The sequence below is a fragment of the Schistocerca serialis genome, chromosome 4 (genome assembly GCF_023864345.2).
Source record: "Schistocerca serialis cubense isolate TAMUIC-IGC-003099 chromosome 4, iqSchSeri2.2, whole genome shotgun sequence".
In the NCBI taxonomy this organism is placed as follows: domain Eukaryota; kingdom Metazoa; phylum Arthropoda; class Insecta; order Orthoptera; family Acrididae; genus Schistocerca; species Schistocerca serialis.
This window is the reverse complement of record NC_064641.1, coordinates 929519867-929538661: the sequence shown is the minus strand read 5'-3', so window position 1 is coordinate 929538661 and position 18795 is coordinate 929519867. Positions and strand designations below refer to the sequence as shown.

Here is an 18795-nt window from a genome sequence, read left to right as displayed (position 1 = left end):
TGTAGCTATTCATAAGAATATCCTTGATTTCCTTGTCCGATAAATTGTGTCCCGACATGGCAAAGGCTACACATGCGAACGCTGTCGTCCCACCAGAAGCGAAAAGAGGACTGGCCGAATGCTAGACTTGTAAGCAGAAAGGGCCCAGGGGAGGTAAAAACTAAAGCGCTTTTCTAGATAACAGAGAAGACCAGATAATGATACTGTTGTCAGGAATGCGGACAACAGCGAGTAGCCGCTCTATTGTGTACGTTTACCTACTCCCGAGCTCGGGCGTATATGAATGCCACTAGCCATCCGGAACTTCCGCCAGCAGGGTATACACGAATACCAGTAGCCATCTGGACTTCCCACCCACTGGACGTGCATCCACGCCTGTAGACGTCCGGTCTTTCCACATGGCGGCCATACATATATGCCCGCAGCAGCGGAAGGGTTACCTTGTAGAAATTTCGCTTACAAAGTGTTTAAGATCTTAATGCGCCACGGCGTTCATAAGATGATTAATCAAATACCAACAGGTCAGTACGAAATAAGCTCCCAACTTAATCGTTAATAGCCATTACAATAAAGCCAGAGGTGTTTAAGAAAGTAAGATACACACAATAAAGTTATTACTGTTTTACAGCTCCGACCTCGAATTGTCAGCAGACTGACTCATCGATCGGTCGGTCGCTAAGAGAGCAGCGCCAGACCCGTGTTCGACCAGGGCAGCGGGAACCCGCCCTAAGGTCTCGCCTGTTAACCAGGGAGATGACACTGGCCCTCTGATGGACCAATCTGCAACAGATTAAAATTCTAAATGCACAAGTTGTTACAGACACAGGGATGAACAATTACAAATGGACAACAAACCCATTCCAAGAAAGGGGAGTGAGAGTGACGTTCTTACGTAGCTCCGCAGAAACACTGTCTGTAATCGTTAGCAATGGCTCAAATGGCTCTGAGCAGTATGGGACTCAAGTACTGTGGTCATCAGTCCCCTAGAACTTAGAACTTCTTAAGCCTAACTAACCGAAGGACATCACGCACATCCATGCCCGAGGCAGGATTCGAACCTGCGACCGTAGCAGTCGCACGGTTCCGGACTGCGCGCCTAGAACCGCGAGACCACCGCGGCCGGCCGTTAGCAATGCATTAGCAACGGCTTTGAATTCAAATTACAAGAAACTGGGAACATCAAGAACCTCGGAACATCTATAATGGGCACCAGACCCAAGGCAGAATATTACGCTTACAAGAGCACTGCGATCTGTCTCGAGGACACAACTATGTAACGTTGTGACTATCACATATTATACTACTTCGTTGTATTGGGTGGTTGTAGAATTCTTATCCGTAAGCTATATCCATGGGATGTAAACATGGACTTATCAGACGAAACGACTCACCAGATTCAGAAAGTGTCACTGGACACATGAGTTGCCGAGAAGTCCTGGATGGGAATTAGTACCTGAAGGCTGTCGCTCCTCCCAGCAGTGACATCTGCGTTCAGACATCGCACACACGAACACGACGGTAGTAACCCGACTGACCACGGCATCGGACCCCTCCTCAGCTCCACACATGCCACTCGCCGCATCCAAGTTCCTGACTGCCTCTGCTCTTGGCACAGTGTGGCGCCCCCTCTATATCCCATGGCCTCACTCGCTGCCAACGTACACTTGCACCATCTCTCTGACTTTCCTCATATCACCAACCAGCCAATTATGAATGTAAGGATCGCGACCCAGCCCGCTAGCGATATATCGAATAGAGCGCTACAACTCATCCTTCCCCACCAAAAACCTATCACAGCACGTCAGTGAATTTACGTCAAAACGAACTGAAAATTTAGCTCCCTCCCTTTACCTTTTTGACATGTGCTCTAGCAAACTTCCCAGTACCAAAGTTAAATACCAATAGCGTGTCTGGGTAAAGAAACTTGGTTTACCTCAAAAGGTTTTACAAAGCGAGGTGCCACTTTATCAGACATTGGGGTCTTACTTTTATTCCAGGGAGCAAGATTTTAGACGAAACCTCCATCACCGTTACGCATCTTAAACTAGTTTTGCGAGGATTGTAACAGCATGTCTGCCACTGGGGTGTAATACAAACATTTTACCACTCTTGTCACCAGTTCTCCTTAATCATACCAGATGGCACTTTGTCAAGGAGCAGGTTCCACTTGTGGCTTGAATGAGAATAGGAAATAATTAAGGCTGCCTTTAGATTGTAGTTCACTCTCTCTGCAAATGAAGGCCACAGACAGTATGGTATAGTCGGGGAGTGAGGTATCACACTGTCGAAGCAGAATCTTTTAAACTATTGTGAAAGGCTAGCAGGAGCGTTGTAACTGACAAGTAGGGGGTAGGTTGTGGTGATATGTTGGTTAATGCTTTTAAATATGGAAACGGATGTACAATTTGTGCTATTAGTTGATGTACATATAGCTGTTAGTATGATGGTATACTTGTAAATGAGGTCAAACCCCTTGTACATCTGGGTGATGACACGGTAACATTACTAAACAATTATCGTAAATATTAAGGTGTGATTGTGTGTGTGTGCTCACTGCAAATTTCTTAACGTAGGCAGTTGCTGAGAACAGAGATGATACTGTTGTAAATATTGACGTTTTTTCATTTTAGATGGATTCAGGTCGTTTTGTTTGGTGCTTGTATATTTGAAACCTTTCAAGGATGTCTAGTTTTTTGCCTTTAGGTTGGGTGTGTAGGATGCTGATGCTTGCGTTGTCAGCATAGTGCTTTGTTTCATACAAATTACTGGCTATTGCTCATGTGAGTTATTTCTTGTCCTTTAGTATATGCTCTTTGAATCTAATCTCAAATGATCTATCCGTCTGGCCTATGAAGAAGTAGCCACAGTCCAACATTTAATTTTGTACACACTTGTGTGATGAAGTGGGTTTTGTTCGTTGCTGTTGTGAGTCAACTTCCGTCCAATCTTGTTGTCTGTGGTCGAGTATATGTTTGTGTCTTTTAGTTTTAATACATTGGCAATCTGATATGAAATATTACCTAGAAATGTAAACAAGAAACTGAAATAATAAAACAAATAGATATTGAAAATGGTTATAAGAGCTCTAAAACACTCAGTTGTGGAAAGCAATCGCGTCACAAAGAATAAAAAGATAACACCTGCCACATAGTCCCATTCCTAGCTAATAATTAAGACAGGACAACCTTCAGGAACAATCAAAATGTTCAAGTGTTTGTGAATTCCTAAGTGACCAAACTGCATAGGTCATCGGTCCCTATACTTACACACTACTCAAACTAACTTACGCTAAGAACAACACACACACGCATGCCCGAGAGAGGACTCGAACTTATGGCGGGAGGGGCCGCGCAGCCCCTGACAAGATGCCTCAAACCGCGCGTCCAGGGATAATCTCTAATATTCTCCCTCGGCCTAACTACACATAGTAATACCCCACAGCAAATGCCCACTGGTTGTCTGACAACCAATTAAGCGACACATATATCCCAGTGGTAGTGAACGGGCTAATAAATGAACCACTTCCCCTTGGTGATTTCATACACTTTAGCTCGCCGGTAGATATAACTTTCATCGCAAACTGTTCCAAATAAAGAGCCAATAAGCTACGTGGATGTCCATTCGTCCTGTGGGAACATGGCAGAGAGGCCTTGGCTGAGTTACTGGATCGCCTGAACAGCGTCCACGGAAACATAGAGTTGACAATGGAGGTAGAACATAAGAGATGTCTTCCTGTTTTGGATATGCTGATAAGAGGAAATACAGCTGGTCTCCTAGAACATGCAGCTTACGGAAAAAAGACCCACTCAGATCTGTACCTTTATGCAACGAGCCGACATCACTGGCGCAGAGATGCTCTGCAAAAGCTTAGACCGTATGCTGCCAAGAAAATAGTACAGCGAAGGGCAGACTAACGTGCATTGAGTGATACAGCAATCCAAAAATAAGAGGAAGGGAAAGAGGAACAGAAACGTGCCTTTATTCCCTGTGTTGGGACTCTATAATCGAAAACTGGGAGAAACTCTGGGGGAAAAAATGGCCGTTTTTCGATCAATATGAAAATCTAAAAGTACGTTTAGGTCGGTAGAGGACATAATTCACTTGCGAATGCCGGATTTATATGACATTCCTCAAAAATGTCGCTGCTAACAGATCGGGGAAACGCAGCTCAGCACACAGCATCTCGTAACGGTGGGTGGAACACATTAGATGCGTACGTCTGGGGTATAGAGACAAATAAGCACTTGCTAAACTCAGCCTCAACGAGAGCTTACGTTACAATTTGAGAAAGCAAACATGTTGTCAGAGCTAGTGAATTTCGGGAGAGCATTATTAACGAATTTAGCGAGATTAAGCTCCATGACGGTCTCGTCGATAGGCAAGGACCATCAGCTAAGTTCGGCAAGGGACCCTGTATTGGCAGCCTTACGCCGAGTCCACAACCAGCAGTTGACGCTTCGCGAGTCTGGGAAAGACTGAAAGCACCGAAGGTCCAGTGGTGGTCCGCGCCCGCCACCACACGCCACACCTGGGGAGAGTCGGCCACCACTCGGGTGTATACAGGATGCAACGGCTATAAGTGCTGGTAATCCTGTTGTTGGTTGAGGGCGGTGGTATGAACGACATTACGTCAGTATTCACGTCATCAGCAGACTCATAATTATAGCATTTTACGCTTTTAGTTTGGTTAGCCTCTCCAAGTATGTGTGGCAAGAGGAAGCCATTAATGCTTATTTCCCCTGGGCAGCAGGTCAGGTTTTGAAGTGTGGACACGTGGACGTAAAACGGTTAGTCTACACTGAAGCGTGTAGTCAACTTAGTGGTGGTGTTAAGACAGTGAAGGAAACATCAGTTCTTAAAGTTTGAGACGTCTTTTTAAGAATACTGTACGATGGAGAAAAACAACCAGTACATTCATGGCCGTACTTATCAAGGTACCACAGTATTTATATCCGTTACATCATATATATTGGACACCCACGCAATCTCGACATTTCGCGACAAGGTGATGGGAGTGACATTCATCAAAATGTCGCGGAATTTCGACGAAGTTTCACGGATGGAACCCCAAGAAGATATCGAAATTGCCAGTAACGTTTACGCACGAGCACGGCAGGTTTCGAAGGTCAAGAGAGAAAAATTATAAGTAAGTATTATTATTCTCAGACAGATCTTTGAAATCGGTAATGTCATTCTGTAAGGCAAAGAGCTTTGGTAAATACAGAAAAAAGTAGTAATTGTTATGAACCTGCACAGAAACAATAGAAAATCTGTTGTGTAGCAATAGGGAAGAGTACTTTAGTATACTAACACGTTGTCTGCTATCTGGGTCCTACATCTGAATGATTGATTGTCACATGATCAATCCATAGTTAGTATGCTAATTTATTTCCATAACAAGTAATTTATCTTAACCCCCTTGTTTCTCTCAGATTCTAAGTACTTTCTTTCTACAGAAGTAACTTCCCTCTGTCCTAAATTATGAACGAGTTAATATTTGACATATTATGCCAAACATTTAACGTAAGAACAGTCGTATACTTCTTAATGATTATAATATGGCAGAATTTTAAACTCCTTAAATATGTCAATAATTACACTATATATACGTAGCCAATTTCTTGTTGCGCCTGGAGGCCGTTGGCTAGACAGACTGCAGCTGTGGACAGGTGACGTGTTGCTGTTTTGTGATAAAGAGTGGTATCTTGTTATATTATGTATCTTAATATATTATTGGTTGTATGAAAATTTTAACATGCTATGTATGTGGTATCCTAGAGCTAAAATCACTGTCTAAAATAGTCAACAAATAAATAATAAAAAAAAAACAGTCGCAACATTCGTCGCTACTGCTGTGTGACCCAGAAACAGGTTCTCACTGTTTGCATTCAGAGTGCTAACTCCCCACCTGTTACTTTCCTGCCCGAGTGTGTTTCTGTCGTAAGATGAAATGTGCTACATAATCGTCGGATAATCAGTTCCGATAGTATAAAGCACGATAAAATATAATATTGACAGCAAAGAATTTGAGAAAATACGAAATGTTGTAATGGGCAAACAAAAATTTATGGAGCAGAAAAAAAATACGTGTGGCTTTTATTTTTCTGTATTGAGTTGACGGTTCCTGCGGTGGCTATTAAAATGACAGCCACCTGAAGAAATATTACTTCTTTAAAATATTACTTCCTTCCTACACTATGTCAGTTTCAGACGACTTCATTTTTCATGTTTTAATCAATATGTTTCTCTTGCATTATGAACGTACTATTGAGAGACAACTCAAACCTTCTGAGTCGTTCCTCTCAGTCGCAACGCTCTTATCAGTCACCTCCCAGATGTTACTCCAGCGACCACAAATGCCGAGGAAGGCTCAGTAAAAACTCTTAGCCGTAACTACTGAGGCAAATGGGCTACGTGCTCTTCGGAAGCAGGTTAGTGCTGTCATAGATAACAATACCGAATGACGAGTAATGTAGGTCCTCCTCAGTTTCGTATTTTTGCGTGAATGCTAAATTTTAGAGTATTAATATGTCGGGTGACGATGCCGTTGATATACAGGGCCTGTTCAGTTTATCTTTATTTAAAGCTGGCAGGACGAGTCACAAACTTCATTAAAATCTCTTGAAACAGTAACAGTAGATGTAACGTAGCTTGATATCGTCGTAAACGGTTTATTCAGAACACGTTATTAAGCAAGCTCTGTCTAATTCGGTGAACAAGTACTATTTGTTTTTAATTATAATTAATTTCAAGCACTCAGAATTGAAAACAAATGTCTTGACAAATTTATATTCGTCGTAATCAAGTTTTCACGTCAGATTACAAGCAGAAAGTCACAGAGGTTGTTACAATGTAGTCGGTCAAATTCCTCAAATAAACGACCGATCGGAAGTTAACTTTCTCATGAAAATTATTTAACTGCTCTTGAATTGAGCTACAGTTCAAAATTATAGTAAGTGCAGTCTAGTATTTTTAAACCAATGAGCTTCAAATGTAAGATCGTAACACTTCAATACTTGCACATACTAAAATCCTTAAATAACGAAGCTGAATCAGAGGTTACTTTTGATTCTGTTTTATTCGTAACTTCTACGAAACGAAACTTTCACAAATGACACTTTTCAACACCAAACATAAATGTAACCGAGATTCTGACTGAGGGAGAGCTAACAGAACAGAAGATACCGCTATAGTCTGAAACAGATACTTCTACCGTTTAAAACAAAACACTAAAAGACGTACTTGTTATTCTGAAGACTTTACCTTCCTAGAAAAAATGTGCGTTATTTTATTATGTTAATAAACATGTAAATTTCAAAAAACTGACTTAATAACTCAACTAAATAATTCACATTACATTAAAATAATTGGTACATTTACTATACTACGAAACAGTGGCTTCAGTAATCCCCACCCATGTAGTTTGTAATTTAGTACGGAAGAAACAAATCTACACCAATGATCATTAAAGCTACAGGACTTTAACCTTGAAGGCATCGTGCATATCAGCGCAAACGCACAACGTGGATAGGAATAATGCCATCTACATATTGAATGTAACTGAAGAACAAGCATGGTGTCTCTTGTTCACAAACCGTATTTCCACGTTATTTGATTCTGACATGGCTGAGATATGCCTCGTGTAAGATATAACATTACCTGCCGGATGTCGACAACATCAGAATCTTGGTTTATCAAGACTGCATCTTATTGTTCCACAACACTGCTGTTTGCGTTAATCGGAGTCCCTCGACAGTCATGAGACCATGGAACTGATAGGATCAACAGGTTCATATCCAATGTCGTGCGAGGTATCCTCGACAGTGGGAGGACCTTGTTGTTTCAGGGAGCAAGTAAAGTGGAAGACTGGCAAAACCCAGGTGCACTTGGTCACTGTAGAGGAACGTGACATTAGCCACCGCGATGGATACGAGAGACTATTACACTTACCATATAGACCAATATCACGTAAAACACAATTCAAGAAAGCAGTAACATAACTAAACACTTATACAGAAGGGGAAAGACCGATGTCTGCTTGTAAACATGCCTTCAAACAGGCAAGTAGTTTCTGATTTATGAATTATCTATGTTTTGCAAATAATATGAAATTTGAAAATTATTGGTCATATCATATCAATGCCTAAGGCGAGATGAATGAACTATGCCCCAATGGATAGAGCCTGGAGAGCTCAAACAGAAAGTATAAAAGGAATTCTTGCACATACAAGATAATTTAAACTATATGACAGAGTATGCAACAGTCAGTTCTACACAAAACAAGTAATAAAGTGAGGAAAGTAGTCGGATCGTAACAAATTAGGCTACAGTATTTATGCGCAAATATATTAAATCCTAAATATTTATAATTTTCACACAGCAAAACATCGTAAACTAACGATTACATTGACAATACTGTAGCTTATGAGAAATCTAGAAGATTCAACAAAAAACTTAGTACATTATCTTAAAGGTGACAAAAGTTAAGCCTTGTCTGGTACGTCATATATATATGTTTGGTAAACTGTAAGGAAAACTATGTATCAGATCTTTCGGAACGACGGTCGAAGGGCTTAAATAGTCTTTGGCCATCTTGGTTCTGCAACACTCGTTCAGGAGATCTGGGGCAGTACAGACATGTATATGTGAGCGGTGAGTAAGTGTGATCTGAAGTATTTTTAATCTTCCAAGTAAAAGTTTGTGGACTTGTAAAATTACCAGCGCATTGATGGCAGAACACGTAACTAATTTTTGAGGAACAAATCATGTGCGTTTGGAACTTGCAATAATTCTCGTAAGTTTGATATTCTCACTCAAGATCCTTTGATTTTTTATACTACTTAAACGTGTTTGGGGTATGTGTATTTCTCTGAAGCGAGAATAGTTTTGTATTGCATTCAAAATTTGTGCACCTGCAGTTTTCCATCTAATTATTCCAGTCATTCATGTTATGAATCAAGCTGGTGATAGTGGGGACTGCTCGTAGCTATAAGTAAGGAATCATGATCAGGACGGCAATGGCAATAAAGTTAGAAGAAAAATGTTTTTCCGTGCTGATGAGGGAAGGAACTAATTTTTAGTATCTAAGAACAAGGACGTATGTAATATTTAAGTTCTGCAGGAAGAGAATAATTTTGAGTTTTCACCTGTGATGTGACGAGTGTGTTGCATTAGAGTTTAAAGTATACGTAGGTCTCTGAGACTACACTGGGAGATGGTGATTATTAAAACTGAACCGGGAAAACGAGGTTTTGTGCTGCATTACGAAAGGTACGTGGCATCAGGCTGTTGGCATTGGGGTTATAAACTGAACAATCAAGAATTTCTTTATTTACACATTGCTGCGAAAAGAACAAGTACAAATGTCCATCATTAGCGTTACTGGCATTAGAGAAGACAAAATATCTTTCCAGACAGTTTTACGTCGAGTGGTAGTGTTTCTTATTACTTAAAGATGTGTGAAAACTGTATTTTCACACATCTTATATATACTGACTTCTTAGCACATCTCAGAGAATTAGCCAGTAACGTATATAATCTGAACTGGTTATGTGCCAGTGTTAATCAGCACATAGAGTTGGTTATTGTGTAGTTTTCAATGACAGTGTGCTTTACATAAAAAGACAGTGATTAACTTTGCTATATCACAGACTACGTAATTTCACTCCTAAATAAGGTTGTTTTAGTTAATAATTGATCCAAAGAAGGGAATGTGTTTCAACATGAAACGTTTAGAATAACACCGCTGAAATTTACAACGAATTTTTTTTGGTTCCACCTGTTGGTTGAAAATACTGTCTGGATGTTTCGTCATATATATGAAACTTTCTATTTCTTGAAAAACATTTAACACAAATCCTTTTTCATTGGTAGGTGTAACTGACAAGTACTGTATACTGTTACTAAACTTGTTTTAATTTTGAGCCAATGAAGATAATTTCATGCCAGTGAGATTCAGATGTTTGCAGAATGAGATTTTCACTCTGCAGCGGAGTGTGCGCTGATATGAAACTTCCTGGCAGATTAAAACTGTGTGCCGGACTGACACTCGAACTCGGGAGCTTTGCCTTTCGCGGGCAAGTGCTCCACCATCTGAGCTACCCACGCGCGACTCACGACCAGCCCTCACAGCTTCAATTCCACCAGTACCTCACCTCCTACCTTCACAGAAGGTCTTCTACGAACCTTGTAGAACTAGCTCAGATGGTAGAACATTTGCCCGCGAAAGGCAAAGGTACCAAGTTCGAGTCCCAGTCCAGCACACAGTTTTAAACTGCCAAGACGTTTTAGATTCAGATATGATAAAATATCGTTTTGAAAATTCCTTGTGTATATTCTAATGTATATTTGCTTCTAACTGCCATACGTCAACTTACAAAGACATGGTCGAGTAAATTTACTGAACTGACCTAGGTAATTACAAATTTGTGATCACATTATTTTTTTTTTATGACGCTTTTTCTCAGACTGGATTATTTGAGCTGTAAGTTTAAATTTATCAGCTATTTTTCGTCAACGTAGGAAATATTTTTACAATTTGACAAAAAATAGGAAGCATAAAGGCGAAATTAGTATAGCTAACAATTGGTATATGGCAGAAACGTGTTCAAAACAGTGTATCAGAAGAAAGCTAAAGTTATTCAGCAAAAAACGTCATTCACAAAAAAAGACACCGAAAATATCAATTCAATGTCCTATTCGTAGGTAAAACGGAACTTCTATTTAACAAAAAAAAATTAATGGAACATGATGAACCCATCTTCTCCTAAACTCTGGACCCAACCAAAAATTAATAATGAAAGCAGACCTGTCACACCAAAAGTAAAGAATTGATTAAACTTGCATTCCTACCAAGTTATATTTATGTTATTTTTGATGTTTGCTTTTGGTGTCAGAGGTTATTGCGTGAGCTCGGCCACGCCATATTTGGGGCTCCTTTAGTGAAACCACAGAACCATGTTTACTTATCTTTGCTAATGGATAGTGATGGGCATGATAATTTAGTGCCATTGAGGCGTCAATTTTGTAATTTGTCGGGGCACGAACTGCCATATACCACGGCTGTAGCATCTAATTGTTCTAAGTGTAGGCGAATTTATCATCTGGATAGTAACTGTGTTGAGTGAAAATGGTCGATGATTCACTGGAAGGATTAATTTGTGGTTAGATTCTTGTGTTTGCGATGGTTAAAAGTGAATGTGTGTGTTTTTTAAACACTTGAATTAGGGTAGAACTACAGTACAGAAAATCGTGGAAACACGTGTTGTCACTAACACGAAAGCAGCGTTAAGAGAGGCAGCGTTAATAGAGGAACTGGAGCATGAGAGGCAGAGAAATTTCGAAATATATCGTGAGTTGGAAGCTGGGAAAGCGATTCAGATTCAATTGCAACTGAACGGAAAAATTCAACTTGTTTAAATAACACACTCAATGTATTATGTGAAGCATGTATCATCAAGATAGATGTTCTACAATTGTGGATTAAAGTTAAGTATTACATCATCTACGGACATTATTTGCAATTCTCAAGATATTGTCCTGTTCCAGACCTCACGCCAGTCAGCGTGTAATTAAACGCGTGCATTTCGGCCTCCTCTAGAAAAACAGTGTTGGCTCTTCTGCCAACACTACACAATGCATATCACATGCTCTCGTCGGGAAAATTAATAGAGTCCCAGTAAGGGAGACTTTCGATCGAACAAATGTGGCCCGCAGCTCGTGGTCGTGCGGTAGCGTTCTCGCTTCCCGCGCCCGGGTTCCCGGGTTCGATTCGCGGCGGGGTCAGGGATTTTCTCTGCCTCGTGATGACTGGGTGTTGTGTGCTGTCCTTAGGTTAGTTAGGTTTAAGTAGTTCGAAGTTCTACGGGACTGATGACCACAGATGTTAAGTCCCATAGTGCTCAGAGCCATTTGAACCATTTTTGAACAAATGTGGCAGCGTATACACCATCTCGTGGAACAGCAGCAGCACGATGTGTTAGTAGTAAGCGTTTCGGCTGCCATTAGTGTCGTATTCCTGCATTTCTGGGCAATATGCTAGCAGGCACACGCTTAGACCTACCAAAACCCCAATTACCAGTAGAATTGTTGACCAGCGTTGAATCTGGAAGTAATTACTTTTAAGCACTCAATTAGTACGGAAGGCCATAATAGAGCTATGTGGGATTTCGTTAAGGATGGAATACAAGCGTGGGAAGCAGCTGAGTGTGGGGACATTACACTGTGAGTTGGGGGGATTGTTCTCAACATATAAATAATTGGTGTTGAGGTAGTTCAGTGGGAGCAAGTTATTGAAGATTTGGACGAATCTTCTCGGACGTGATGAGGAATGCTGCGCCACAAATAAATTTAGTCATGGATTGATGGAATTCTTGAAAATTTTGGACAGCTGTTTCCGGAAGGGAGAAGTTAGGGGTGCGACGAACACATCAGGTAGCAGGCACTGGCAAGGTTGTTGTTGCGCAAAGGTTTCGACGTGGCAGGTTTATGAAACCACTAACAGATGAGGAAGCACGGCCTGGCAGACACCATAAACATTTGTGTAGACGAGGGTGAAGTAATCAGGTGCAACACAGGGCACTGACATGCTACTAAAAATAAATACTACAGCGCCTAGCTACCTGCACGTCGGGTCTAAAGTGGGCAAGAGTAACAAGTTTTTGTAACGCTTAAGAGACATTCGACTCATCCGTTACAAAGGGACTAGGTCACAGATTTTGTGGCGGCGTTCGTAGCGACAAACAATTCGCTGTAGAAACGGCTTACGAAGTGACCGCCACACTTTTAATAGCGGGCCGACCGGTCCGCTGGAACAGTGAACAGAAAGGTGAAAACCCAAACACTCTGATTAAATAAAAGTCGGTACGTATCTTTATTAACGAAGATACAGAAACACAGTAGTGAACTCCGTGTCTACAGATATCTGTCTAGTTCGAGTCGGAGCGGCTAGGTCAGCGTCGGCTGACGACAAACAACAACTCTGCTGCGATGAACACACAATTGACTAGCAAGTACACAATTCGGTGGCGAGTATACAACTGAGCGGCGAATACAGAACTGTCCTAGCGCTCGCGACTCCAGCGCTTAAGAAACCAGAAGCCAGCGGTGGCGCGCAGACTTGCGGCGATTTCCTGTTATGGTGGCGCTGCTTATGCGGACGGCGTCCGGACTTTGATGCTGCCAACCTTTTGGCAGCGGGCTCGGGTGGCATTACTGGCTAGGATATAACACTCCTCCCCCCCAAATCGCCACACCGTCGTTGAATAAAGACGTGGCGAGCGTCGACGGCGGGGGAGGGGTCTGGCCGCAGGCGTAGCAGAAGAGACCGGGGCGGAGACTGTTGTCGGTGGCAGTCCCCGGTCCGCACCCCAGCATTGGCTGCGCGGGGCCTCGGGAAACACCGACTGAAAACCGAGGTCAGGGTGCACGCCTGTGACCACGGGCGCAGCTTCTGGTACTGGACGCGACGGGGCGTCTGGACCCACGAAGAGAGGCAGCGTCTCCTGACGCTGCGTCGACGGCTGCTGAGTGGGCGCCGGACAAGGCGCTGCGGTGTCAGACTCCTTGGGGGTGCCGAAGGAAAGCGGCTGCAGGACAGGCTGCACAGCCACCGCTTGGGAAGGCGGCCCGGCTGAGGGGTCGACGTCCATCAGCTCCGAAGGCGGTGGCGACTGAAGAGGGACCGCAGGCGCCGGAGCGACCACCTGGGGCGTTCCCGGATGAAGCTGCGCGGGAGGCATCAACGGGATGGTCTGTCGGCGTGGTAGCGGCGACGGCTGCTGCTGCTGCCCTGGGGGCGGCAGCGAAGTCGGAAGGCGCGGCTGGAACCCGCCGCGGCCCAAATCTGGGGACAAAGAACGAGCGGCAGAATCCGGGCGGCCAGCGCGGCGCAACTGGTTCTGATGCCTCCTGTGCACCCCAGTAGCACCTTGAACAGTATAAAAACCGCGACCCTGGACACTGATCACGGAACCACGGTCCCAACGACGGCGACCGTGATAAACTCTGAAAAAAACGGCGTCGTTGCGCTGAAAACGCGTGCGATGCTCAGAAGCGGCGTGTCGATCCGGGGGGTGCAACAACCGTAGTAGGGTGCGATGACGACGGCCGTGGAGAAGCTCCGCAGGCGAAGGGCCGTCGCGTGGCGTGGTCCGGTACGACGACAGGAACGTGATGAGGGCCTGCTGACGAGAGTGCGTAGTACGAAGGCGGTCCATATGGACCTTGAATGTGCGTACAAAACGTTCCGCTGCACCATTCGATTGAGGGTGGAACGGCGGAGTAAGAACATGGCGAATGCCATTGGCAGAACAAAAACTTTCAAATTCAGCAGAGGTAAATTGTGGACCATTGTCAGACACTAAAACTTCTGGAAGACCCTCAAGACAAAAAATTGAAGTCAACGCCTGTACAGTTTGTCCAGACGTTGTAGACTGCATGGGCACAACAAACGGAAAATTACTAAATGCATCTATCACGATGAGCCAACGAGAATTCCAATATGGACCAGCGAAATCAATATGTACTCGCTGCCAGGGACCGGCAGGGCGTGCCCACTCAAAATAGCGTTGAGGGGGAGCAGCTTGGTGTTCGGCACACGTCGAACAATCTGTAGACATCTGCGTAATCTGCTTATCAATGCCGATCCATGTACAATGACGGCGGGCAAGCTGCTTGGTGCGGACCACTCCCCAATGACCTTGATGCAACAAGTCGAGGACCTTGGATTGGAGCACTTGGGGAACCACTACACGAAGCTGGTCATTCTCGGTGCGTAACAGCAGAACTCCGTGCGAAACAGACAACAGATGACGTTGAGGATAATAGCGACGAACCACAGGATCCGATATGTCCTTTGCCTTGGACGGCCAACCACGATGAACAAAACGCAATGGTAAACTCAGATGAGGATCCGTAGCTGTCTCACGTGCCACCTGACAATAATCAATCGGAAAATCCCGGAGGGATTGATGCTCATCGGCGTCAATCTGATGGCAAGAGTCGTCAGAGGAATCGAAGACATCATCCGCAGCAATCGGCAATCTAGAAAGTGCGTCAGCGTTTGCATGCTGAGCTGTAGGGCGATACAGTATCTCATACTGGTATTGTGATAACAAAAGAGCCCAACGTTGTAGTCTCTGAGCTGTCCGCTGAGGAACTGGTTTAGACGGATGAAACAGTGACGTCAGGGGCTTGTGATCTGTTACTAAATAGAATGGTCTACCATAGAGGTAGTGATGGAATTTTGTGACACCGAACACAATAGCCAACGCTTCCTTGTCCAATAGCAATTTAGATGCGAACGCAATAGGACGTTCGGTGTTACCGACTCGGTGAGACAACACAGCACCGACGCCGAAAGAAGAGGCATCACAAGCTAACACCTGAGGCTTGTTAGGGTCGTAATGGACCAGACAACGATCATTCAATAAAGCCTCTTTAAGCTGCTGAAAGGCTGATTGGCAATCAGCTGACCACACAAACGGAACATTCTTACGGCGGAGACGATGCAACGGTGCAGCAATCTGTGATGCATTAGGTATAAACCTAATATAATATGTCAATTTGCCAAGAACTGCTTGCAATTCATGCAGATTGCGAGGGGCGGGCAAATCACGAATAGCTGCTAAATGTGACTGGGAGGGATGAATGCCTTGAGCATTAATAACATGTCCCAGATACTCCATCTCCGTAAGGAAAAATGAACATTTATCGATGTTGCAACGTAGGCCTGCCTGAGACAACACTGAAGCCAGCGGTGGCGCGCGCAGACTTGCGGCGATTTCCTGTCTCGCTGGCGCTGCTTATGCGGACGGCGTCCGGACTTTGATGCTGCCAACCTTTTGGCAGCGGGCTCGGGTGGCATTACTGGCTAGGATATAACAACAGATATAGGAAAATGAGTATATATAAAGGGGGGGGGGGGGGGGTGGCAGGCTGGCCTCCGCTCCCCGGCTGGCGTCGTCCGAAGGACTCCGAGCCGCCTTCTGTGCAAGGGCGGGGCCGGGGCGCGGTCTCACGGACCAGCTACGTCTACATTTGTATCTACATCAACATGGATACTCTGCAAATCACATTTAAGTGCTTGGCAGAGGGTTCATCGAACCACCTTGGCAATTCTCTATTATTCCAATCTCGTATAGGAAAGAATGAACACCTATATCTTTCCGTACGAGCTCCGATTTCCCTTATTTTATCGTGGTGATCGTTCCTCCCTATGTAGGTCGGTGTCAACAAAATATTTTCGCATTCGGAGGAGAAAGTTGGTGATTGGAATTTCGTAAGAAGATTCCGTCGCAACGAAAAACGCCTTGATGATTTTCAGCCCAAATCCTGTATTATTTCTGTGACACTCTCGGATATTTCGCGATAATACAAAACGTACTGCCTTTCTTTGAACTTTTTTGATGTACTCCGTCAGTCCTATCTGGTAAGGATACACACCGCGCAACAGTATTCTGAGAGAGGACGTATAAGCGTACTGTAGGCAGTCTCCTTAGTACGTCTGTTACATTTTCTAAGTGTCCTGCCAGTAAAACGCTGTCTTTGGTTAGCCTTCCCCACAACATTTTCTGTGTGTTTCTTCCAATTTAAGTTGTTCGTTATTGTAATACGTAGGTATTTAGCTGAATTTACGGCTTTTAGAGTAAACTGATTTATCGTATAACCGAAGTTTGAGTTCCTTTTAGCACACATGTGGATGACCTCACACTTTTCATTGTTTAGGGTCAACTGCCACTTTTCGCACCATTCAAATATATTTTCTAAATCGTTTTGCAGTTTGTTTCGATCTTCTGATGACTTTATTAGTCGATAAACGACAGCGTCATCTGCAAACAACGAATGACGGCTGCTCAGATTATCTCCCAAATAGTTTATACACATAAGGAACAGCAGAGGGCCTATAACACTACCTTGGGGAACGCCAGAAATCACTTCTGTTTTACTCGATGACTTTTCGTCAATTACTACGAACTGTGACCTCTCTGACAGGAAATTACAAATCCCGTCACATAACTGAGACGATACTCCATAAGTACGCAATTTCACTACGAGCCACTTGTGTGGTACAGTGTCAAAAGCGTTCCGGACATCCAGAAATACGGAATTGATCTGAAATCCCTTGTCAATAGCAGTCAACACTTCGTGTGAATAAAGAGTTAGTTGTGTTTCATAGGAACTGTGTCTTCTAAACCCATGTTGACTGTGTGTCAATAGACCGTTTTCTTCGAGGTATTCCATAATGTTCGAACACAATGTACGTTCCAAAATCATGCTGCTTATCGACTTTAACGATATGGGCCTGTAATTTAGTGGATTACTCCTACTACCTTTCTTGAATATTGGCGTGACCTGTGCAACTTTCCGGTCTTTGGGTACTGATCTTTCGTCGAGCGAACGGTTGTATAAGATTGTTAAATATGGAGCTAATGCCTCAGCATACTTGGAAAGGGACCTAATTGGTATACAGACTGGACCAGAAAACTTGCTTCAATTAAGTGATTTGAGTTGCTTCACTACTCCGAGGATACTTACTTCTACGTTACTCATGGTGGCAGCCATTGTCGATTCGAATTATGGAATATTTACTTCTTCTTCTCTGGCGCCTCTGCCTCTTACTCTTCGGCACCCTACATGTTGACTTAAAAACTACAAGTAATATGGAAAGGGTAGATTACTACTCACCACATCGGGAGGCGTTGAGTCATAGAGAGGTTCGACCAAAATGGCTGTTACAACACTGAGCTATAGAGCAAAATTCTTCTTCAGAAATAAGAAACACACACGCATTCATACATGCACAACCCACACAGACGTGGCCCCTGTCTCTGGGTGCTGGGGCACGACTTGGTATGAGTCAGGCCCCAGTGCCCAGAGGTATTGGTCATGCCTGTGTGAGTTTTTCTTGTCTGAACACGTGTATGGTTTCTGTTCCTGGAGCAGGACTTTGTCCTAAAGCTCAGTATTTAAGTTGTTTTTTCATTTTGCATGTCCACAGCTCAATGCCTCCTCATGTTGTGAGTAACTATCCGTTCTTACCATACTGTAATTCCATTATTTGAATAGACACAAAAATATGTTTACAATCGCGCATGAACACTACAGTAAATTTAACTTTTTAGATCTAACTTAAATAGAAAAGCATAGCAGAAAACGTGGCTGCTATCACAATTTACACGAAAAAGTGTATAATAAAAAACTACACCTAACAATCCTGGAGTCGCGCCGTTTCTCCAGTGCGGCGGTGAGGATCTCTAGCAAAGTGGTGTATGCAGGCTCTCTCGCGCTACGTGTAGCTGCTGTGATGTTGGATTTTCTGAGTAACGTTGTGAAATGGACACACATGTTAACACTATTCTCATGTGGTATTGCACTTACCGCTGTTGCCAGGTATGTGGGCCTCGTTCTTCTTGTGAGGAGTGAGTTATGCCAGCTCAACCAGTGTCTGAGAGCTACAGCCGGAGTGAGATGACAGCGGCGACCACTTGCGGACCGCTACCGGAAGCTGAGAAGAGTCTACTCCGCACTGTGCAACCTGTCGCAGGAGGTCCTATCGGCCCACCAGATATACTTAGTTTTATTCATGGTGACAGCGCTGTGCAGTATATCTTGGAATACAGTTGCCGCTGTTGCATTACAGCACCAGAAACAGCTGGTGGTGAGATTTTTTTTTTGCTTATATCGTGGCAGTCGTCACTGGTGTTAGTAGTGACAGTAGCTTCGCACGCGCTGTCCAGGGAGGCGGCGCAGACAGCTCCTGTTCTGTGCCAGCTAATCCTGGCTTCGACTCTCCGC

General features: G+C 43.7%; 1 protein-coding gene across 1 annotated transcript in view; it reads right to left on the bottom strand.

Annotated features, from left to right (window-relative positions):
• The window catches only part of LOC126474846 (uncharacterized), a 38674-nt gene that overhangs the window by 2411 nt on the left and 17468 nt on the right, over positions 1 to 18795 (bottom strand). The window contains exon 2 of the mRNA XM_050102325.1: positions 13508 to 13843. Within this exon, the coding sequence (XP_049958282.1) occupies positions 13508 to 13843 (336 nt within the window). The remainder of the gene's footprint in view (positions 1 to 13507; positions 13844 to 18795) is intronic.